The following is a 25665-nucleotide window of genomic DNA, read 5'->3' on the forward strand; positions in this document are numbered from 1 at the left end:
TTAGTTTAGGTAAAATTAGGTTAAATTTGGTTATAAATATCCAGAAATAGGTTAAAAACCTAAGCTAATCCAACCTAACCTGTCATCACCAAACCTTGCAATAAATTGAAAAAGTTGACTGGCAACGCTGACTAGACCGCAGGAGAAAAAAAAACATTTCGGACATCTGTGAATGTCGACATTCACGGTAACATATATACCACATAATGCGTAAAAGTTTAAATTTGTTTCTGATTGGTGGATTATTTTTAACAGACCAATCATCGATAATTTCACATACACCATAGAATACGTTACTTAACGTAAGTGGAAATGTGAATCCACTACAACGCTTGTAAGACCTGCTTTTGGATATCAGTAGACACAAAAACAGTTCATAATTGTTTTCTTTTAATTTTTACTAATATGGTTTATGTCTTGCATTCTTTAGCACATTTCCATCCACTTTACCACTGCTTTGTTCAGCCATTTCTTCTTTCGTTCCTTCTTTCCAAACGTTGATAATGCCATCTTCACCTCCTGTTATAATACAGCGACTCTAAAAATAAAAAGAATAAGTGTTGTTATATTAGCAAGAGAAAGTTGCCACATGGACAAATTAGTCCCCCTTTTGGAGGACTTTGACCACAGGACATTTTAAGGCATACGATTGGCAGCCGACTGCACTATCCCATAACGGTCCAATAGTTCTACTAAGTCCCGTGTTCTTAGCACAATGCAAATGGGCATCACTGTCATTTTCCTATTTTAAACTCGTGCCAAAGGGCACAAGTCCGATAAAATTTAGCAGGTGAAACTTTCGGAAAATATTAAATTGATAAAACAATTTGGGATGCTCAAGCAGAAGAATACCAAACAAAAGAAACTTTTTTATCAACCGTCAAGTAAGTACACTGACTAACTAACTTAGAAAAATTAACGGTTTACTCTATTAATCCAATAAAATCCTATTTCCGACACATTTAATTTGCTACAAAAAATTAAGCCGAATCTGGGTCTCTACAACGAAGAAAAACACAAAAATTACTGTCCGATATGCTTCAATTCTTCTGCTATATTTTTATAACTTATATTCTTAAGGTGATTGCATTATTCCCGATCTGGAGAAAAAATGGCCCACCCTGCCTAGGAAAGACTCTGCAGGTACATGAAATTCCCATTATTTCCAATACTTGTTGCTCATTGCCTACATCAGTTTATGGTTTTGAAAGTTAGGTTAAGGGGATTCGTTATCTTAAAGGTTCACTCTATCTAGCCCATTATAAAGTTTTTTTTAGCTTGTTTACCAAACTGTTTAGAATTGATTGGGCGATCTTGCTACAACTTGCAAAGCTTGGATAAGAGATCCGAATAAACAACCGAAAACTAAGGGCCGATACATGCTTTTCCAAAATCTTAGGAAAACCATTTATACAGGAGATAGAGATAATTGGTTTTAACGAAACTTATATTACTAGAAAGTGTGAATTTCGACTTTTTAATTGAACTGAGCGGTATTTTTTTTAAGTTCGGAAAAGGGCAGTCCCTGAAAGTATTCTAGCATAACTGCTAGGAAAACAGGAACAATCAGCTCAAAGGGAATGCCATCTGACATTTGACAGTTTTGGGAGTTCCCTGTAGTGCAATTCGCTTTGATTGAAAACCTTGCGAGACAATTTCACTATCTTTTCAATCAAAATTTCATAATAAAACAACCAATTCTCAATAGCTTTCAATGATAGCTGGTCTCCTGGGAGAAATCGCTAATGGACCCTTTGTCTTTGAGACGGTCAGCCGACTTTGCGGCTCACAAAATGATTTTTAAGTATCGAATCCTCTTAAATACATAATAAGAGCGGTCCTTCCAATTTCTGATACTGATTTGATATATCAACACAAGTAGAAGTTCCAAAATGTTTCCTTTTTTTTAGTGTTTCCATCATGCTTGTTTTTTTGTTTTTTTGACAGATGATACAAATATAATTCCGTTGATAGTCACTCGATCTCGGGTTTAGTACTGACCTAACGGGGAACACTGGCACTGATATGTACAAAATGTTGATAATTAGGAGGGGAAATTTCGACGTAGGAGGGAGGAATTTTCCATATTGAAATGAATTCAATTTGCATATCTTTTTCTGACTCTTTGCCTAAATAATCAAAGAAAAATGGAGTGATCTATATAATTTTAGGGTAATGGATAATTTTATTCAGTTTGAAATCAATTCTATTGTGGAAAGCATGACAAATAACAAAAAATCCATGTTTCGGAAAGCGATCAAATTTTCAAGGGAATTGCTCTCCCTGAAAACTCTTTTCAAATACTTTTAAATTAAAAAAAATGGATAGGCATTAATACGCTGGGGATTTTTTCACGGAGCAACTTTTTTCGAGGATAGTTTAATTGAAGGGGGAGTAGCACAAGAAAGAATTTTCCTTGAATTTCCTTTTTTTTAATAATGCAGCAATAAACGACGGGTAGGAGACGGGTAGGTGACGGGTAAGGGTAAGCGACGGTAAGTATTCTATAAAACAAAAAAGAACTAAATTTTGGAAATAACCCTTACAAAAGTGAAAAAGTTACTAAAAACCAAAGCACAAATGAAAAGACCGTATGCAGGAGGGAGGGAATAACCTCGGAAAATGCTCCCTCCTCCCCCGACCCAAAAAAAACAACAAACAAACCAAATCTTTTCGAATATATAGGTCTTATTCAATCTATCAAAAAAGGTTTTTGCCACCCTGGTTGGTGTTCCTTTGGATTTAAACTCTGGGAAGCAGCTTGCTAATTTTGGGACCCCGATCTAAAGTCAGAATGTCAACTGATATTTTGGTTGCCTACCATGGTAATTGATCGCCAAGTCTGGTATTCTTGCTGAAACCAGCAATAAATTCTAAAAAAGTCTGAAAGTGCTGAAGGATCTCATATTCTCAATAATTCTTGATTTCAGGATTAATCCTGTAATGTGTAGGAACTGACAATAAGAGAGGCAGTAACTTGTGATTATAAAGGGACCAAGGGAATGACAGCCGCTGGCTAATTGTGTGAGATAGATCTTAAAAGTTTAAAACCGAGATAGATGCATAATAGAAAACAATATTTTATAAAGACACATTTTGTAGCTGTGAGGCACTTTAAAAAGATTGTCAAAGCCTACAGCAAAACCACGAAGCGACTGCTGCAAACAAGAGGTTAAGCTAAGAATGATGAGGTTTATCATTTTATAGCTGTAAGGCACTTTAGAATTTTTCAGCTGTGGGCAAGGCCGTACCCAGTATTTTTTTTTTTCGGGGGAGGGGGGGGGGGGTTTACTCAAATATTTTTTTCGGGGGGGGTACACAAAAAACGCATAAAAATTGCTTATATCCATTTTTGTTACGTTTTCACGAGTCGAACAAACATTTCGGGGGGAAGGGGGTTCAAGGGGGTTCTGGGTAAGGCCTTGGCTGTGGGGCACTTTACAAAACAAATATCAAAGCCTACAGCGAACCACGAAGCGACTGCTGCAATCAACAGGTCCCGATTTAGTAAAAATAGGAAATTTCTAGAGATACCTGCTCCCAGGACCTCTCACCTCAACACGCTATTGGTCCTAACCCTTGGGTTACCTTGACACCTTTACTTCAAATGTGTCTACTAAATACTGCTGAACTATTCATTTTGTTTTATTTTTTTTACACAATACACAATTTGGTGCCTAATGAGCCGAATGCAAGCTGGTCCGGTAAATATTACCGTAAACGACAGTATGTGTGCAATAATAAAATGAAGATGTTTTGAAATCAACGGCTTCAGAATGTTGAGTCGCAAACTTCACAAAGCTTGCCAAAACTGTATTACAACGAACGTAACAAGCAGTACTGAATGCCAAACTTACTCGGAAAAATTTTGTCACCCTCAAAAATCTAGTTATTTCTTCTTATACTACAGAAAGTTTCAAGTTATGAGGCAAATTTACGAATTAGTCTGTAGTCCTAATCAGGGGCATTTTTAGGATTTCGGTTCGGAGGGGGCGGTATCAGCTGAAAACTACAGTTCAAAAACTTACTAGCTATTAGTTACAACACTCGTAACAAGCACTACTAAGTGCCAAAATTGGGTCGACAGAAATCTTGACAGAGTGTGATGAAATTCTGAAGAAGAAAACAAAACTTAATGTAAAATTGGGGAGAATAAGCTGAATTATAGCTGAATAAAATAGCTGAATAAAAGGTGAATTATAGCTGAATAAAATAGATATAAGCTGAAGAGCCTGAGTGAGGAGAGGGATTAATAGCGATCCCCAAAATGTTTCCTCGCAAAAAGACGAAAGAGAGTATCTTGGAGCATAGAAGAAACATTGGGCTACTAAATGGGACTCAGTGAAACTTGCTTTGAATATCTTCGTCTCAGAAGGTTATTTGAAACATATTGCAGTTAAATTATAGTTACAGTTAAAAAACAAGGTTTCTCAATAAGCTACGGACTTTTGACGGTACAGCAAACAGGAAATTGTTTATGGTGCTTTCGCGCAGTCAAGCTCACACCGACATAAAGGTCGTCCAAAAAAGTAACCAACTGATTTTACTGATTTTACCTTTTGTAAAGTTATTGTAAGTTCAGTTTTAGTTCTCATTCAGTGAACATCTAAAAAGCAGTATATATATATATATATATATATATATATATATATATATATATATATATATATATATATATATATATATATATATATATATATATATATATATATATATATATATATATTTTTTTTTTTTTTTTTTTTTTTTTTTTTTGTGACTGAAATTGTGAAATACATGATCCAACATTCAATTAGTTTGACTTGTGAAATATATATCCTGCAGAATTTGTCGGAGAGTTAATTATCTGGATTTTGCTGAGAAGTTCGCTCGGATTTGCTGTTCGCCGTGGCATTATTAACGGCGGCTTAGCTAACTGCACGCTTTGAGTCAGCGTGGATATAATAGTTGATTCTTCAAAAGGTACGCTTTTCTATTTTGAGTAGCTAGTAATTACCATCAAGATGACGGAATCAACAGAAGCCCAGCTACAGATTTTAAAGAGATTAAATGAAATGTCAATAGAGCTTAAAAAACTGAATTCCTTGAGCGAAAAGGTACAAAAATTATCAATGGAATTTTCTTCAATTTCAGAATCTCTAAATAAGAGAATTTGTGAAGTGGAAAACATGTAAATGAATAAAGAGGCGGAAGTTCTTGAGCTGAAAATAGAAGTTTCAAAGAATAATAAGATAGTGGATAAAATTGAGGCGGATTAAAAAAGGTCTAATGCGATACTCTACAATTTTGACCCAAAGATAAGAGGTTCTAGTCTAAAAGAGGACATTCTTAGATGCTTAAATGAAACAGTAAGAGGCGCCAGGTTTATGCAGACAGATATTAAAGATGTTTTTCGTTTACCTTCAAACCAGAAAGTCCGACCAGTTGTAATTAAATTAGCATCTATGGAATTAAAAAAATCCCTATTTACTTCGGCTGCACCTCTCAAAAGGTTTCATTTGTCAATTGCCCCAAATTATACTTCTTCAGATTTTTTGGCATGCAGTAAGTTGATACCAATTTTGGAAGCCGCGCGTACGGAAGGTTATTTACGTCCAAAGCTGAGGGGTGTGAGACATTTCGTGGGGGATAAGATTTTTGCATACGATAGTGAATTGGATAAAGTGAAAGAAATTTATCGAGAACAACGAAAGGTGATAGCAGTAGAGAAAATAAGAACCCATGATCATCAGAGTTCCGCACGGGTAATGCGTACGGGAATGCGCACGGGATATGCGCACGGGTTATGAAGTAATGGACAATGCAAGTTCACTCAGTAAAGAAGGATCAAAATCAGTCACGCTAGGGATAGCGAATGAAGTTCAAAAAGAAAAACGTACGAGTGATGAGGTGGTTAGCCCCCATGATGATTTTAAAGAACCTGGGACATCTTACGCTCGTGCAAATCAGATTAATCAGATTATTTCGCGTGAGAGAAGCGGATCGATCAATTCTGCTGCTAGTTGCCTGAGTTTTGGAAGCACTGCTTCTGCATTTAGTGTAGAAGAGGGGGACCCGGCTACTTTTATTTGTGGGCAGTATCATACCCCCGTTAGCCAAGAACCTGCGGTGGATTTACCTCAGCAGAGTGTGAGACAGGGCAAAAGAAATAGTAAGAACATTAGCCCTTTGGAGCAGGATAAAGGCGCAAAAAAAAATGCTCGAGAAAGAGACGATTCAGGATTACTAATCATTTGGGCCTCGCCAGATAGTGAAAGCTCCGGTTTTTTTATCAGGAGCATCCTAGTTGGGAGGATATAGTAGTGCCTGGGAACCAGTCAAAATTACCAAAATAGGGAATACAGGGCCATGGTGAATCGTGGTTACGTTTTGTAGTTTGGAATTTGCAAGGTTATAGCAGGTAAAAGTTAGAAAATCTATTAAGAGTCAAGTACATCAGCCGATTGTGAAAGTTGGGATGTTGTTTGCCTTGTTGAGACGTGGAATTCTCTAGATGATTTTTCCTCATGTGAAGATTTTGATGTTTTTGAGTGTCGGAGAAAAGTTTCGGCAAATGGTAGATATTATGGAGGAGTTTCAGCGCTTGTAAGGAAGGGTGTATTTAATTTATTTTGTAGGCTAGAAAGTGAGTCTGAAAATTTATTATGGTTGTTATTATCAGTTTAAAATATTCACCTTGTTGTGTGTGTTGTTTATTTGCCTCCGAATAATAGTTCTTACAGCCGTCAAGAGACATGGGAATTGGTTGAAAATGAAACTCAGTTGTATAAAAGAATGTACCCTTGCCGTAATTTTATTTTTCAAGGGGACTTCAATGCATATACTAGAGAAGAGGACGAGTTGTAGGCTGGTGAACCCCTTGTAAATGAACCAGGTTAGAATGTTTGTTTGGAGAATGAATGTGAGTATGTTTTCCCTATTAGGAAAAGTAGGGATAGATCTCAGAAAATAAATAGATGGGGAAGGAGTTTAATAAATTTTTGTAAAAACGAAGGGTTACTAATTATGAACGGAAGGCTGGGGGGAGATTTTGGTGTGGGTGATTTTTACGTATTATAGTGGGTTTAGCCCGAGTTTAATTGATTATATTTTATGTAGTTTTTCTCTTTGGCCCCGGGCGGTCACCTCAGGGTCCTAGAGCTGGTTGGATCTCACCATCTGCCAGTGAGTATTAAGGTAAGAGCGTGTATTGGACGGTCCGAAAAGTGAAAGGAAAGATCTATGTGTGAGGAAAGGATCCTTAAAGGAGTTTGGATAGCCAAGGTGAGAGAAGAATTGGCTAAAATGGAACTAAAAAGCGAGGAAGTTTAGAATGATTGCCATTCGATTTTGATTTTTTCAGAACCAGCTGAATTGCACCAAACTGTTTCGGTACTTACAGATATAATTATGAGAGAATCAAGCCTTTATCTCAGGATAACAAACATCCGGCCAGAAAAGATGAGGATTTTTTCGATGAGGAATGTTGGCAGAAAAGGGAAGAGGTAATTAGGGTTTTCAGGCAACTTAAAGTAAAAGGCCCATTGGATCAAGAAACGAATTTGCGCATGTTAGCTGAATATAGGAAACTAAGGTCAGATTACAATAGGGTTGAAAGAGTTAAAAAGAGAGAGGCAGATGAAAATTAATGAGGAAATTAAGAGAGCTTATAGTGTGAATAACTCAAGAGAGTTTTGGTCGATAGTTAAATGTTCAATCCAGGGCCCGGGAATAAGAGGAGACATCCCAGCAGTTGAGACGTGGCCAGATTATTTTGAGAATAGGGAGTCAGGATATGTTAGGGCGAATGAGTCGAATGGTTCAGAGGATAGAGAGTTAGGTCTAGGGACGGTAACATACCCTTTAAGACAGAATGATTACGATTTAATTAGGCCTGTATCTCAACAAGAAATTTGGGATCAGTTGAAAAGAATGAATGGAAATTCGTGTCCAGGAACAGATGGTATATCTACAAAGGTTCTGAGGTTAGGAAGGACAACTTTAATACCCATGTTGGCTGCAATTTTCTTGTTTGTAGTAGAGAAAGCTTGTTGGTCTCCCTCATGGGACATTTCTGTAGCAGTGCCTTTTTTTAAGAAAGGTAATGGGAAGTTACATGAAAACTTTAGCTCTATCTTTATGGGGAATGTGGTAAGTAAATTGTTTTGTAAGGTTCTGGAATTTAGGCTAAGAGATTGGTTAGATAAGGAGGAAATACTTAGCCCGATACAAGCGGGATTCAGATCGACATTCAGCACTATTGACCATATTTTTACTTCGGATGCATTGAGAAGGAAATGTGCTAAAGGAAAAAAGGTTCTGCCATTCGTAGCCTTTTTAGACCTGAAAAGTGCTTTTGATTCGGTAAATAGGAGGTTTTTAATTGAAAGTCTGTTAGAAATAGGCTTGCCGTCTTGCTTTGTAGTAATAATAGCAGATATATATCGGAGGGTGAAATTTGTTGTGAAGGTTGTGGGAGATTTTTCTTGGCTTGGTACGTCTCATGTGGGTTTGAAACAAGGATGTACTTTATCTCCTAAGCTTTTCTCCTTATTTTTTAATGATTTAGATAGGCTTATGAAAAATAAAGGAGCCCCTTGTGTATCTTTGAATTGGGTTAGGCTATCATGCATGTTGTTCGCGGATGATATAGCTCTAGTGGTGGATAGCAGAGATAATCTTCAGAAGCAATTAGATATAATAAATATTATTTAGAAAAGAGGGATTTAGAGTTGAACGCTAAGAAATCGTAGTATTAGTATTTAGGAGTAAAGGAGATGTTGATTAAGAGGTTCATTTTAATTTTGGAGGAAAGGTCTTAGAGGTTAAAGAAGAATTTGTTTATTTGGATGTTAAGTTTAGTGCTTTAAGGGGGATGTCTAGGCATGTAAAAGATTGTAATTAAAGGGGTAATAGGCTAATAAATATGCTTTTGAGAAGTATTTAAATCAGCTAGCTGACATGAGGATCCAGAAAAGAATTTTCCAGATAAAAGTAGCTTCTAGTCTACATTGGGGCTCTGAGGTTTGGGGTTTTTCTAAGGCAGCTACGTTGTAGTATTACATCTAAGATATTTTAAGGAAATTTTAGACTTGAAAGATTTATTTAGCTTAGTGGCACTGAAAAGAGTCATGGTGTTTTTTACCTTATGGTATGTTAGAGCGTTTAGAATGATGACATTCTGGGAGAGAATAACTAGACTGCCCAGAGTTCAAATTCTTAAGTCAGCTTATTTGGAGAGCTTGAAGGACGGTAGACTTGATTCTTGGCCAAATCAGGTCAAGAAAATACTGGACCTTTGTGGACTTTTGGAGATGTGGAATGAAGGAAAAGGCCCTATGGGTGAAACCGAGTCAGTATGGAAGAAAGTCCAGCGAACCCTAAATGACCAAAAAATCCAAGAGTAGCAAGCTCATAAGGGCCGACCTATGTTTTTAAGGTTTTACTCCCAAGCCAAAGACTGTTGGGGGGAGGGGAGGAGGTTTATTTTAAATTTGGGTTAGATAAAGAGCATTTGAAGAATTTGTTGTTGGTTAGAGGGGATAGTTTGGATTTAGGTGAGAGAAGGAAATTTTTGGGAAAGTTTAGGCTGGCCCTTATTTTTGCCCAATGTGTGGATTGGTGAATGATAACTTATTTCATTTTGTATCCAAGTGTGAAGAGCTTTCTGAGTTGCGGAATGAATATATAGGACGAGTGTTTGGGAGCTAACGCTAGTTAATAGAGCGGATGGCTGAGAGGAATACATGCGCTATTAAACAGTTGATTACGTTTCTTCGTTTAGGGACTAAATATAAGGAATAACGTTTGAAGGGATGGCCTGATACTATTTTTACGATTTGAATTTTATTATATGGTGTTTGTTGGTTAAAAGTTGAACCTTGGCGTGTTTCTTTTTTTTGTCGTTTTGTTGTTCTTTTTTCTTTTTTGATTTTTATTATCTAAAATTGTATTTTGTTCCTGGGTTTTGGTTTGTAGATTGTATTATGTGTTGCTATGGCCCACAGGCTTTTTGCAATAAATCTTATCTTATCTTTAAAGCCATTTTACTACACAGTTATTCGGCTGAATAAATTAATCAGAATTGAAAGAAAAGACAGCACATACTTTAAGAATGAAGCTATAATATTAATATTTTACCTTACGTTAATTTTTTAATTTATTAAACAAGATTAATTAATTAAAATCATTACCAAGATTAAACTACCAAGATAATTACCTTAGGATTAGCACAAACGGCTCTAACAATTTGATTTTTAAGCGTATCTTGGTCGATAAGCGAAGAATAGCCTTTCAATTTCTTCTTACGTAATTGCAGCACTCGCAGACAGCCACTAAAAGAGAAAAATCCTTTAAAAGCCAAAAGAAAGTTGAAGTTACGCCATGGAAAAATTAGACGCTCTGGAACACGAAATTCTAAAATTTCGGAAGATAGAAAGAAAAAGGATTTTTGTACGAAATATGAAACGTTAGTAAATAGCATGAAACCACGCCCACCCACACTTAGTCGTTTGTGGGTTCTTTATTGTCTATATTTATCCAAAAGTGTCATTTCTAAGTATGTTGCTAAGTAAATAGTCTAGAGGATAATTAAGATGGTTTCTATTCTTTTTGTTGTTGTCTGGAATATATCATAAAGCGCTTTGTATGGATAAATTCTTGCTATACATTCCTAAATGAATAAACTAATTGGGCTGAAACTTAGTGCTTGTAATCCTTTCTGACAGAACGTCAGGCGTGGGGGAAAGTCTGTTAGATGGGATATACATTTGAGCTTCATACGCTTGAATTACAATTTCTATAAGATCATTCCACTGTCTAGTGGCTATCATGTCTCCTTGACGCACAGCAAGGCAGCCAATAAGAATAGAGATTCACCAGAACCATTAGTGGCACAAGTGGCACAAAGGACGTCAAATTGACGTTTCCGTTGCTGTTTTTTTTTAGAAGGACAGTTAGCAAGCCTATTGGGAGAAGGACACCCAACCTTGAGGTAGCTAGAATCAGTCTCCATGCCCTTTATTTCCAAGCGAAGCATCAACCCAGTGTGTTACCACAGGGTGAAGGCAGAGAAAGTCTCTGGTTCGAATCCTGGACAGAACCTCCTTTTTTTCCACCGATCAGTGGTAAATGGCAGGAGGTCATGAACAGAAGAGGAGGACAAAAAATTTCGAGACGTGATACCAAAAGCAGGTAATACACCATTAAAAATGTTTCCAAGCAAAGTTAGGTAATTTTTGCAAGTAATGGGTAAAAAGCAAACGACTTGAAATGTTAGAATCTGAATCGTAGTTGGCATAAAAAAATGTCGGATTAAGAATTTTTAAAGGATATTATAAAAAGTGGAAAATATATAAATGAATCATAAAGAGGCTAATGCTGGCAAGTTCACAAAACAGGAGCAGCAGATAAAGCTAAAAGAAGAAAATACATTTCTGGTGTCAATTTTAATGCATAGTCAATCTTGTGGAAAAAATATTCCATATCTAACTTGTATTTGGTAATGTGCTTGAGCACAGGGAATGTTTTTTAGTGCGCATTTTAAAATGGCCTTTGTCAAACTGGCATTTTGAAAAATCGCTCAGAATTTATAAAGAAAAAAGTCTTGCTTGTAATTTTGTATCAGCCATTATTCTTACGAAATAATCTTGCGAATGAATAAAATCTATAAATCAATCAAACGCTTTCACACTCAAATCTAGAAAAAAAAGTTTAAAAGTCAACTTGGTCATGTTAACTTCTGAAAGAAAAACTAGATTGATTCGAAAGGTAATTTCTTAATAATTAATTATTTATTAGCAATATTAACAATAATATCTTGTTATACCTTATTGCTTTAAACAAGTAATAATTGTATATTTATTTATGAATTTATAAAAAAATTTCCTCTAAAATGGCTCCATATTTTTTTTTGGAAAATTAGTATCCCGGGATTTTCTGGCCTGAAAAGAACGATCTATATAGGTCACGAGTTTGACGAAATTCTTTGGGAAATTAATTGTCCCTCTGGTTATTCTTTTACTATTCAAACTAAGGAAAAGCAATAGGCTTTTTCCTGTGTGTAAATATCTAAAGGAAAGGTCTTAAGGATAAATTGGTATTCACAATTATGTGAAAAGGGGGAAAAATTGAAAATTCTCACAAGGAAAAGTTTTCTTTAAAAGCCTTATAGAGCGAAAACTGGCAACAGCAAAAGTATTTGTATATATTTTAATAAAAGATTACAACCATTCAAAAACCTAAATAAAGTAAAAGTTTGAAACTTAGAAGACAATCGGTCTTAGAATTCAAATTTGTTTCAAAAATCTTATCTCTTTGAACCAGTCAGGTATATATTTGAAAAATTTATCTAGAGGAAGACCCAAAAAACGTAAATTTACATTTTTATAAATGACGAATCGTTGAAAAAAAAGAAGTCTTTTGTCCAACCACCCGAAGAATAAACCATCTAGACCATCATGTGGGACTAGGCCAATACGGGCAGCTAGAGCAAACGGCATTGACATATTATTTGAAATAATGACAGTACAAAATGAAGAAAAAAGAAAAATGCGGCTAGAAGACTTGCAGCAACTAGGACCAAAACGAATTAAAAACGAAAGTGAATAAGAAAGAATTATGCGGTTAAAAGACATGCGACACCAAGAATCAGAACCAGTCAAAAATGAAAATAAAGAGGAAATAATTGTGTATTTAGAAGACATGCAACAGCGAGCATCAGAAAATGTCAAAAATGAGAGTGATAAAGAAAACAAAATTAGGTTAGAAGAACAGCGTCGTCGCAATCATCGGCGCCAACAAGGTGTGGCACGAAACCCAGTACAAACTTACAAAGATGTCGTAAACTATGTAAGTGTTACAAATAAGCCATTGAGACCCTTCAATATTGTTTGTATTCACTTTGGAGCCCTCCAAATCCCTGAGGAAAGAGTACCGGTAGTAAACAAAGTTAATTCATTTAGTGATTCCTATTTGCATGGTCGATTTGCATTGCCACCACCACATATTTCCAAATGAATTGGTTTGCCTTTTTTTAGGAACGTCACTTGCTCTCTAAGCAGGGGCAGCGAGAATTACAAGCGACAGCAAGAATAAGAATGCGTCAAAAATATTTGGGAAAATTTGTATCTTGGGATTTTTTGACCCGCAAGAACGATCTACATAGATCACAACTTTGAGAAAAGTCGTTTAGAGGTTTAATCAAACAGCTCGTGGTAACGAACTGTTAGTAAGGAGCGACCCGGCTCAAACAGTAACCGAAACTCTTAAAAACGGAATTTTGATATCAATAGATAGATCAAAAGAATCAGGTTTTTATGCTGATTTCAAATATATAACTTTCATCAAGTTTAGTTTTACCCATCAAAAGTTACGCGCCTCAGAAAATTTGGCTGATTTTCGAAAAAGGGGGAAACACCCCCTAAAAGTCAGAGAACTTTAATGAAAATCACACCATCAGATTCAGCGTATCAGAGAACTCTCCTATAGAAGTTTCCAGCTCCTATCTACAAAAATATGGAATTTTGTATTTTTTGCCAGAAGAAACATCACGTATGCGTGTTTATTTGTTTTTTTGTTTGTTTGTTTTTCCCAGGGGTGATCGTATTGAGCCAGTGATCCTAGAATATCGCGGGAGCGCTCATTCGAACGGAAATTAAAAGTTCTAGTGCCTTTTTAAGTGACCAAAAAATGGAGGGCAGCTAGAACCCCGCCCTCTCTCATTTTTTTCCCAAAGTCATCCGATCAAAAGTTTGAGATAGCCATTTTGTTCAGCATGGATCGAAGAAATACAATAACTATGTCTTTGAGGATGGCTTAATTCCCACAGTCCCCAGGGAAAGGCCTGCAAGTTATGAACTTTACCCAATGTTTACATCTAGTAGTGGTTATTGGGAAGTATACAGAAGTTTTCAGGGGGGATTTTTCTGATGTAGTTCGGGGGGGGGGGGGTCGAGTGTTACGTGGGAGGATCTTTCCATGGAGGAGGTTTTCATGGGGGAAGGGATATTGCTCTGAAGCGGGTGCCGGATTTCCCAGCATTATTTAAAAAAATCGGAAATTAAATAATAAAAAAAAAAAATTTCTAAAAAAAGTAAGGAGCAACATCAAAACTTTAAACGAACAGAAATTAATACATATATAACTGGGTTCGCCCCTTACTCATTACCTCGCTCTTTATGCTAAAGTTTTTTTTGTACTTTCATCAGAGCTATTTATTCTAGTTAACGGCCATTGTGATTAAGGGGTCATTCTTAAAGCATTGGAACAAAATTTGAACTTAGCGTAAAGAGCGAGGCATTGAATAGGGGGCGAACGCCCTAATATACGTAATTCAAATATACGAATATAGAAGTTCGTTACGTAAGTTAATTTGAAAGTTACGTAAGAACAAAATTTCGAGAAAGCCATTTAACCAAAAAAAGTAAAATTAATATGCAAATTCCGCTTTAATTATTCATGTACGGTGAGCCAAAATAAAAGCTGCATTAACTCAAAAACGTTCAGAAATTAAATGAAAAAAAACAAGTTTTTTGAACTGAAAGTAAGGAGCGACATTAAAACTTAAAACGAACAGAAATTATTCCGTATATAAAAGGGGCTGCCCCCTCCTCAACGCCTCGCTCTTTACGCTAAAGTTCGACTCTGTCTCACAACTTTGATTTTTAAAACAATAAAAAACTTCAGCGTAAAGAGCGAGGGGTTGAGGAGGGGGCAGCCCCTTTCATATACGTAATAATTTCTGTTCGTTTTAAGTTTTACGTCGCTCCTTACTTTCAGTTCAAAAAAACTTGTTTTTTTTTATTTAAGTTTGGAAAAGGGTTCATATGAGTGAAGTCATATTTCTGAGAACATTTCAAGAGAATAAATTACATTATTTCCCAGAGTGATCGTATCGTTTTTATATCTACGACCCGTGCAACAATCCAGAAGGAACATAGCTAAGTATAAAATATCAAGTGTCATTAAAATATCAAGTGCAAGTAAAATACCAATATACAATACCTGGACCATCAAATGTGACCGGACCGATCCGAACAGCTAAGGTAAAGGGTATTGAAAAAATGTATGAAGTAATGATAAACGAAAATGAAAAACAAAGAAATATAAAGTTAAAATACTTGCGTCAGCGACAATTACAACGAATCAAAACGAAAGTCAAGAACAAAGAAATATCTGGTTAGAAGATAAGCGACAGCAAGAATTAAAATGAGTAAAAAATAAAGTGAAGAACAAAGAAATATGCGGTTACAAGACATGCGAAAACGAGGAGCAGAACAAATTAAAAGTGAAAGTGAAGAACAAAGAAATATGCGGTTAGTTATTATTCGGTGGCAAAAACCAACGTGATTAACTTCAAAATTGGTTTGTAGTTTCATTGGTTAGCCCCACCCACTGGATAAGACGGCAGCCGTGATAAAGCTAACGCTGGTCGGATAAACTCCGAATTGGGATTTTTTCTTTAACCACTGAAGTTGCTGAAAGCAGGACCCGAGTGATAGTTGGTTCTATTACTATACAGGGGCCCTTGAGAGTAAGTCTCATTCTACGATTTTTTAAGAATAACCTAAAAGCATAGCGGCATTATAGTAAATAATTATGTCACTCACAAAACAACATTTCGATAACCATGCGGATGAAATCCAACAGACGATTGCAAAGCTCCAGCAAGAAAACAAGCTTCTTAGGTCGGAAAATAGACTGCTTATATCTGAGCTTGTTAAAGTGAAAACGACTGCTCTTCGCTCTGAACTGTACTCGAGAAGGAATAATCTTGTTATCCACAGCCTAGAATTTTCAGAAGGCGAAGACCTCCGTCAGAAAGTAAATAGCTTCTTTGGGTCAAAACTGGGAATAGCTAATGCTAACCAGATACGTACAAGTTTTGTATTCCGAATTTCGAAGGATACATCAAACTCCGAGTCGTCTATTCCTAGCAGCCCAACCCTTAGAAACAGTACGCAGAGAAAAAAGTCCGCCGATCCACTTTTCGCAAGCCTAGAAAATTTTGACCGGTCGGAAATAATGAAAGAGTGTGGTAAGTTAAAACAAACTGGTTTGAGTGTGTCTGTGGACTTGCCTAATGGTCTCGGTAAAAGACGGAAAGAACTATTATCTCTTGGCTACAAGCTAAGAACGTCAAAAATAGCGAGTGAGAATATGGCAGAAACGCGTCTGATTAAACAAGGAATCAAACTTTGGTTAGAAACCAAAAAATCAAAGAAGTCGCAATGAACGAAACTGCAAGATGACTCCTCCACTCAAGCTTGAAGCTTCCCCGCGTTAAGCCAGACAATCCCAATGAAATTGATTCGAATGCACAGAGTCGTTCTAATATATTTTTTTTTAATTTAGTGAGTTGTTGGGGCTGCTATAGTACAGATTGTGGTAGGATTTGGAGAGAATATTGATAAATTATGGTGGTAAAAGAAATAAGTGAAACATATTAATTAAAAAGTATTATAACTGCTCCCCCAGAGAGTATTATTGTTTACTTGACGTTTGCTTAATCTTGAAGTTGTTATTTTCTGTTGATCCAAAGAGATGTTTTTTCTTTTCGTGTGTCCTTGTTTGTCTTGTTTTTTTCAGTGCGGTAAGAAAAGTTCGGGTTTGCAGACTCCAAAGTGGTCTACTACTCCTTTCAAAAATACAGCCATTGCCTCTCTCGAGTAGGTGGTAAGTTATGAATTCCTGTTCTAACCTCCCGGGGGACGCCTCTTTATCAACAGGTCAAAATAATGCAAGATTAACAGAGTTGGAAGAAAATTTTTTGGATCTGGAAAAAGTTTTTGATGTTGAAATTAGTAATGAATCAGATTCCTTAATGTTTGATAAGAGTAAATTTCCTAGAAGCCGATATGAAAAGGTATGTAATGTTACTAAGAGACGCTCTGACTCTCAGCTCACTGTTATCTAGCTAAAACTGTCAAGGGTTATGCTCTTTGTTTTTTGATGCGACGTATTTTTCCCAACAGCAGCAGCCTGCTGTAGTCGGCATTTGCGAAACGTTTCAATAAGGCGCATCGATACCCTTTTAGAAATACCTGGCCACTCTTCCCAATTCCTGCACAGATCTACAATGAATAGAGGAGGCTTGGCTATTTACAAGCGGCAAGAATACTCAGCCTGCATCAATAAAGAATTAACCCAGAATTTCAAAGGAGTTTATAAATCTCCCTTCTTGGAAATAATTTTACCTCCGCAGAAGAAAATAACACTTGAAGAAGTACACCGTCCACCAGCAGGATCTGTCTCTTCGTTCTTGGAAAACTTAGGCCAAATATCTGATCTTCTGGAGAAATAAGGGAACGAATCTATCGTAATGGGGGGGACTTTAACATCAATCTAACTCTTCCTCTATCATCAGGTGCGATATATCTGTTCAGTATGATGTCTGCTTCGAACATTTATCCCTCAACTACGATACCTGCTCGAGTAACTACCACTTCCTACTCATTGATTGACAACATTTTTTCAACGCTGCATCCAATATCGATCTCTGTCTTGCTATGTGACACTTCTGATCACTTCCTTCTGCTTACAAATTTTAAAATACAGCACAAAGGTCCTAAGCCCAATGCCACGCCTACGCAGGGATTTGTCACGTGGAAATTAAATGATGAGAACCTAGAAACCCTTAAACAAGTCCTGGAAAGCACATCCTAGGATAATGTTATGAATACAGAAGATGTTAATGTAGGATTTGAGGAATTCCATAATGTTTTTATGAGAAAGTATACCGATCACTGCTCTAAAAAGCATACAAGGAAGACTGGACAGAAAAATCAGCCCATTAGTCCTTGGATTAGTCATGGACTGCTCCAGTGTATTAATAAGAAAAATGAGCTTTGGACAAATCATATAAATGACCCTTTTATAGCGACACTTGAGAAATATATTGAATATAAAAAATGTCTTTGATCAATTTTACGTAAAGCTAAGAGAAATTATTTCATTCGAAAAACAGCTGAGAGTGGGAAAGATTCATAGAAGATATGGAAGGTTGTAAACTCTTTAACGCATTCCTGCAGTGCCCCACCTGAGCTTCATTCAAATTTATCTGTAAATGGGGAAACTATATCGGAGCCAGAAAACGTTGCAAATGCACTAAGATTTTTTTTTTTTTTTTTTGCAGAGGTGGAAAAAAAGAAGCAAATTCTGTCCAAAACCCCGTGACGAGTTTTAGATATTACCTAGGCCCAGCATGCACCAAGTCAACGGCTGTCACTCCTGTCTCTCCACCTGAAATTCTGTTGATTATACGAAAACTAAGAGGAAATTCTGTTTCTGGATCCGGCCGAGTACACATTAGTGTGTTAAAAGCAGTTGCTCCGTCAATCATAGAGCCTCTTACTTACCTGATCAGTTTATCCAGAAATAATGTAGTAGTCAATTGCAGTGTCCCCCAAGGGTCAATATTAGGATCACTACTGTCCCTGATTCACGTTAACGTTCTGAGTAGCGTATTAAACCCAGCACGCACTATTCTTTGATGTTGTAAGCTATGTCCTGATGAAGCTTCTTTTCAGCCTGTAGATGATGATGATCCTGTGGCTTTTGCAGATGATAACACACTAGGCTGCTTTGAAAGGGGTTAAACAGCACTCATTTCCAAGCTCAGGGTTGTTCTTGAGAAGACATATCTCTGGATGGATTCTAACCAACTTGTGATTAACGTTGATAAATCTTGCGTTTTATTTTTTTGCCGGGTCAGAAATGTCCATCCGGAGGTGTGTGGTATCAAAACGTCCAGAGGTTTGATCAGCAGGCCAGAAAAGCGCTTTGAAAAATACCTGGGAGTCCTGCTTGATGAGAACCTGTCATTCCTGCATCACATTCAAGCAGTAGAGCTGAAGATATCCCGGAATCTTGGATTAATAAAGATACTAAAGAACACTGCATCATCAGTATGCCGATTTTTGTATTCAAATTTCTGCTGGTAAAACATCTAACAAATTGCTCCTCCTTCTTCAGCGTAATGCAAATGCCCGATCATTTTCAGAACTCAATACTTGACCCCAACTGTGATCACTGTACTCGAACAGTTACTAGTGCGGTCATCAACCCTGTTCCGAAGATTGCAGATGGGAGTTTCATGTATCAATTCAAATAATAAATTACACATAATAAAAATACTCAGTCAATTCCTGGACGCCGATATCCTCAATCACTACCTTTTAAATATAATACGCAGCGAGGTCACTGCTCCTACTCTCAGAAACATCTTTACCCTTCCTTTTTTTGCAACATATCTACCAAATATCCTCCTGCCCTTTGCCCCAGGGGAAACCGCCTCATCATTATACCGAAATAAAATAAAATTTTAACTTTATTTTTATCTATTCATATTTAGTATGTTTTATAATTTTTTTTTACTATTATTTAACTAATCTTTTCCAATGCTAATAATTTTTTACTCTTCTTATAAATGACGCGAGGGAGCTCCTATCTCTCAGTTCTTCTGGGAACAGGTTCCATGACCTTGCACAAGTTATATTCAGAGTAAAATCTAACTGTACAGTTGGGGTGAAGGGTATTTGCAGGTTTGATGATGATCGGGTATTTGCATTATGCTGCTCCGAGGTTGGTCGAAATAATGTTTTAAATGCAGACGGGAATTCACCAGCTAGAAACTTGAACACAAAAATCAAGCATGACTGATGCATCAGTAGTAAAACTACTGACGACGGCCACTGTATATGTGACCGAAATATCCGGTATTTTTTGTGAAATTTATTATACACTGTCTATTAAAAAGGATTTTACCCCTATTTTGAACTTTTATTTTATCGTCATAGAAAGGCAGTGTGGTCTCCGAAGTTATCTAAATAAATAAACCAATATTATAACGTAATAAATCCATAAGAGAAGCTAAGTCAAGCGTCAACTATCGAGTATAAGCGTTATTGTTAAAAGTCTGGTAAAATAAGAGACAAATTGCTGAACATTTTTCTCAGTACTAGAAGCAATTGCCGTTTTTAAAGATTAAATTATTAATCAACCATATTATAGATTTATAGATTATTGCTTAGTACTAATTTTACAAGACATGCCTTTGTGTCCCTATGTCCTTAACCATAATATTGTCCGTGTGTTTTTGTCAGTGATTAAGGTTTAAGTTATCTTTGTTTCTGTGTATTTGGTTTTTCTTCCTTTTTAGTGTTGTAATTTACTCCGCTTGTTTTGTATAAAAGTGAGTTTTAAATAAATTATTATTATTGTTTCAATCCGCAGAAAGAACATGTTTTGAGTAGTAAATTGAAAAGAAAAGAATAGACCAACCCGTGTTTTCTTTTAGATCCTCCAAGAATGAAAACGTCATCACTATCATCAAACTGAAAACTGTTGACAAGATAACATGCTTCTGGAGATGTTCTCTGAAATGGAAAAGAATATTTTACAAGGAAAAACTTTTTAGAGTACCAAGGACATCCAAAAAAAAAATATTTCAAATATTTCTCACTCCCCCCCCCCCAAGGCACATCTTAGGTCTATCCATAACCAAAAATCATCGTTTTCTAACATTTTTCTTTTATTTGTTTCAAAATTATGATGTTTTAGGACGATATCATATTTTCGTCAGTGTTGCCAAGATAAACCGTCAAAATAAATAAGCGAAACTAATTTGTGAAATTTAACGACGATTTTCTTTCGCAGGAATTCAACTCCTAAAGACGAATACATCTTCAAAAGAAAGCTAAATCTTCTTAAGCTATTTGATGCCGTGCGATTTAGCCTTTTTTTGCTGATTTTCCACCCACGTTTATTTACTTTAAATTTGGGAGTCGTACTATCAAAATCTGCATAACTGCATACGAAGGTTTTTGTCATTGAAAATTTAATTCCCGTTTTTTCCTAATTTTTTTTTTAAGATATATAGGGCTGTGTAAGTTTCAACTCAACCAACTTAATAGTTCATATTTCATTTCACTGTCCATTGTACTTTAAGACTTTGAAATTGTATAATCAAAGAAGTTTCTTTGATAAAATATTTTATATATTTGTTGTTTTACTTATATTAATATATTGTATATATTATAATATTCTTATAATGTATACATTAATATAGTATTATTAGTTAAAAAATACAAAAATTAATTTAACATATATCGTATGCTAAATTAATTCGTATGTTAATTTCATATAAATTTATATTAATTTTAATATTGATTTATATGAACTAATTTTATAAATATCATATATTCATATTTTAATGTAAGTAAATTATATTAATGTCGAAGAAAAGAGGAACAAGTACAGATTCGAAAAAAGGTCCTCACAGGTGACTAGAAACACTCAATCGCTAAAAGAAAGATCAAGGATGCGTCTTTATTGGTTCTTTTTGTTGTTTGTTTTTCCCAAGGGTGATCGAATCGAATAATAGTCTTAGAATATCGGTAGAGGGCTTATTTAAACGGAAACTTAAGGTTCTAGTTCCCTTTTTAAATGAAAAAAAAAAATAGAAGGCAACGAGTCCCCCTCCCAGACCCATTTGTCCCCAAAGTCATCCTATCAAATTTTTGGGATAACCATTCTGCTTAGTATAGTTGAAAGGTCCAACAACTATGTCTTTGCGGACAACATGACTCCCCATAGCCCCTGGGGATAGGGCTATAAGTTACAAAATTTGCCCATTGTTTACGTATAATAATTATTATTGGGAAGTATACAGAGACTTTATGGGGGAGGGGAATTTTCTACTGTGGAGATTTTCCACGGGGAGAATTTTCCATGGGGAGGGAAGTTGCCAGAATTCCTATAAGAAATTATTTCTATTTATTGTATTTTTTTCCTTGCCGACTCAATTTTACACATGAAGATGTTAAAGGAATTGTTCAGGGGAGTTGGGAATGTTCAGGGGAGATGTTGGGAATTTTCAGCGGAGTTGGAATTCCTGGGGGATTTTTGCGTGGGCGGGGGATTTTCCACAGGAGAAATTCCCCCATGGGGGAATTATCACCTGGAGAAACTCTCCATGGGGAAATTTTCCGCGGCAGATACTTTTAATTAGGAGGGTACCCAGAAAAATTTCCCACATAAAGGGATTACGCCATGACCTTAAAAATGATTAGAAATTAAATAAAAATAATTCTTCTTTCAAAGGAGAAAAACTTCTTTCAAAGGAGTTTTTTTTCAGGCGGAATCGTGCGCAGGAAGTTTTTTGGGTGAATTTACAGCGAGGATGGAATTGTCCGAGGGTAGTTTCTCAGGGGGAAAGGATTTTACACAGGAGGAGCTTTCCATGGAGGAATTTTCGTGTGGGGGGATTTCCCATGGAGGGGAAGGTGTATTTCCTGAGATTATTTTAATAACGATCATTAATTAAGTTTAAAAAAAGAAGGCTTTTCTACTGAGAGTAAGAAGCAAGATTAAAACCTAAACTATTAGAAATTATTCCCTATATTAGGGGGGCTGCCCCAGATCAAAACCCCGCTCTTTACGCTAAAGTGTCGACCTTTTGTCCCAAATCTTTAAGAATGATTCCTGAAACACGAGGGTCACTAAGTAGAGTCAGAACCTTTTTTAAAAGTACTAAAACACTTTAGCATGGAGAGGAGTATTTAGGAGGGGGCAGCCCCCATCATATAGGAAATAATTTTGGTTCGTTTTAAGTTTTAATGTTCCTCCTTGCGTGAAGTAGAAAAACCTATTTTTTATTTAATATTCTTAAGAGCTGACTGGAGGAAAAGTTCGAAAAAAGGAAACTTATACTGGCAAATATAATCAAATGTACCAAAAATTAACAGAAATTTTGGATTGTGCCATAAAATATCTGAATGTACCGTATTGTACAAGGATCTCTAAACTGTAACCAACAAGGGTACAATTATAATGTATTGGTTAGGCCTATACCTAAAAACGTTAGGTCTATATCGTGTCTGTCACACCTAAAGGACGTGTGTGAACTTTTTTGTTCAAAAAACTTATTCTGTTTCTATCATAACAATTTATTAAATAATTTATATGTGATTTTAGGTGCCAAAATGAAGTAATAGGCCTATAAGTTTCAAAAAATTATGCCTTAACTCTTGACTCTGAAAATTGAACAATGTTCAACTCAAGCAACTATAAACAGCGTACATAACTGGGGTAAATTTTAATCCAGGAACGGCTTAGGGTATTAAGTTGAAACTTTCAGGGCATGTTGAAGGGGATGTTGAACTGGCCAAGGCAATATATGCATGCTACTCCTACTACTACTATGATACTACTAAGTCTAATGGTTTTAGGTGAAACATTTAGGGAATGGTGAAGGGGATGTTGAACTAAACCAAATTACAATACGTATGTGCAAATGTGAATACAGGTTGTCAAAAGAGGGCGTGCCAGCAATATCTCAGAAAAAGCTAAGAGTAGTAACTTGAAAAGGTATATTGAAGTTACAAATGAGTAATTTTCATTTTAACGACTATCCTGACTATAATGTGGCAGGGGCATCAATTTTACAAAAATCCTACCCCAGTCAAAGGACTATAGGAGACTAATACCCAAAATCACACATTTCAATAGAATCAAAATAACGCACAACTAGCGCCAATGTAACCAATGCGTAATTTTGGTACGCTGCTATCGTCAATTTAATGCCCAAAATCCAATAGTCATACTTATGGTAAAATTAGAGATGACCTGATAGTGTACCCCGTGCGTAATTTGATGAGTTGAGCTATGTTGGTGATGATGAGCTGTGCTATGTTCAGCTTTCAAGCGTTATCTTTATGATTGATCAATCAGAGTGAAGATTTAAGAAATATATTATGAAAAAACAAATATAGAATATTGGAATAGTACTTTTCTTATCTATGCGCTGAATCTCACACAAAATGCGATGGATAAGAATTAGTATAAATATTAGGGAACAAATTAGAGGTTAGGTATTGTAGGTGTGGAGAACATTAACTACGAATATTGGTAAATTTGGGTATCACACTCCAATGTATATTACCATACGACGCTATTACGACCTAGTCAAGGAAGCCCCTTCTTAATACGATAGCTAAGATCTCGCCTATAAATAGAAAATTTCAGATAAATAATCTAACAGTTAGAGTCATATTGCAATTTTTGGAATTTTATTTTTATTTAAAAAAAGTAGAGGTCGCAGTTAGCAGTAAGTATAAGAAAATTGAATCCATTGTTTTCATTTCCCCCATATCTTCATTACCATTCCTCGAAAATAGAAGTAAGTAGACCGAATTTAATTAATTTTAATTTTTTTGTGATATATGTATTCAAATTTTGTTAATAAATGAAAATTTTTTGGGAGACAGGGGTGGGGGGGGGGACACTAACCAAGATTTTACACCGGGCGCAAGAGAGACCAGAACCACCACTGGTCTTCTTTGTTAGGTGGATGAATCAGAGAATAAATGCATCATAACAATTTCCAAAACTTTTCCCAAAAACTGACTTTCAGGGGATTAAAACTTACAATTATTTTGAGGTTATCTAATTCAAATGGGTAGCGATAGCGATTAATTATTTAATTAGTTATAATTGCGTATAAATTTTTCATCATAATTAATTAATAATAATGATTTGTTAACAATAAATATCATTAACAATTAATTATTGGCACAATTTGTTTTTAATTCCTACAGCATAGTAGAGTAACAAAATCATTTCTCACCTTGTTTAGACTTATTATTAGACAATAAGGATAATATGGAAAACAAGAAAATAGTCTAAAAGATGAAAATTTCCTTGAATAAACATAAAGATACCCTATGGCAGCACAGTGATTTGATGCTGTGCTTAGCATTACAGAGCTTTGAGTTCGATTTGTGCTGTCGCAAGGTTGAGCGACAGGTCTGCTACCTACCCCTGTAAGAGCACCAGCAACTAAAATGTCACTTCGACAGCCTGTGCGCCATCAATGGCTCTGGAGTGTCTTCATCCTTCAGGTATACAGACAAAGAAAGTAAACAAGAGAATGGTTTAATAAGCAAATTTGATAAGCTCCAAGGCAAAAGAAATATACAAGGAAAAAGAAGCAAAGAGAGAGGATAAAAGAAATTAAGGAGAGAAATATACGAATAGTGATAGGGATAGAGAATAGGGGTTATAGAGATGATGACGTTACCATAAGCGCTTTTGATAATGTTTCTCTTTCAAATTTGAATGCAGGCATACTCTCTTCAATATCCCATAGTTGATATTCTTCTGACTGACAGACTACACCCAAATGGTTATAGATAGCATTACTTCTTTTGAGCCATTTCAAAGTGTCCTGCGAAACAATTAAACAAATAATAATTTAAAAGTAACTATTAAATTTACTTCAAGTTATTACCTAGCATATTGTTAATAGCTATCACCCATTGATAGGGAAGCAGGACGTTAAAGGGCGTTCAGCCTCTATCTTTATATTAGGTAAACTTCGAAAAAAAACACGATGCGAATTGTAGTTTTAACTGAAATGTGTCAAACAAATTACATGTATTAGTAACCAAGTTCTTAAACTACTAACCCTCGTTTTTCTCATTCACCTTTAACACTGGATATTTCAACGTCCAGTTTTATTAGAAACTTAAAAGCTGTACTGGTATTTTGGGCTAGTTTCTGCCAAGTAGCCTTGCAAAAATAAATTTGGTTGATGAAATTAAAACATTGTACAAACTGAATAAAAATAAACTCATTTTAAATAGTTTGTTAAATTTGTCATCTTCAGAAATTGACAAACTTCGTAAA

General features: G+C 35.8%; 1 protein-coding gene across 1 annotated transcript in view; it reads right to left on the reverse strand.

The window, feature by feature from the left end:
- Positions 1 to 377: 377 nt before the first annotated feature.
- The window catches only part of LOC148947589 (WD repeat-containing protein 89), a 77604-nt gene continuing 52316 nt past the window's right edge, over positions 378 to 25665 (reverse strand). Inside the window, exons 7-10 of the mRNA XM_089096159.1 lie at positions 25058 to 25204; positions 20260 to 20354; positions 10199 to 10313; positions 378 to 538 (exon numbers count right to left, since the gene is read on the reverse strand). Of these exons, the coding sequence (XP_088952285.1) occupies positions 401 to 538; positions 10199 to 10313; positions 20260 to 20354; positions 25058 to 25204 (495 nt within the window). The 3' untranslated portion in view covers positions 378 to 400. The remainder of the gene's footprint in view (positions 539 to 10198; positions 10314 to 20259; positions 20355 to 25057; positions 25205 to 25665) is intronic.

Source organism: Artemia sp. Qi Xiang Cuo, chromosome 10, assembly GCF_049724085.1.
Source record: "Artemia sp. Qi Xiang Cuo chromosome 10, ASM4972408v1, whole genome shotgun sequence".
Taxonomy (NCBI): Eukaryota; Metazoa; Arthropoda; class Branchiopoda; order Anostraca; family Artemiidae; genus Artemia; species Artemia sp. Qi Xiang Cuo.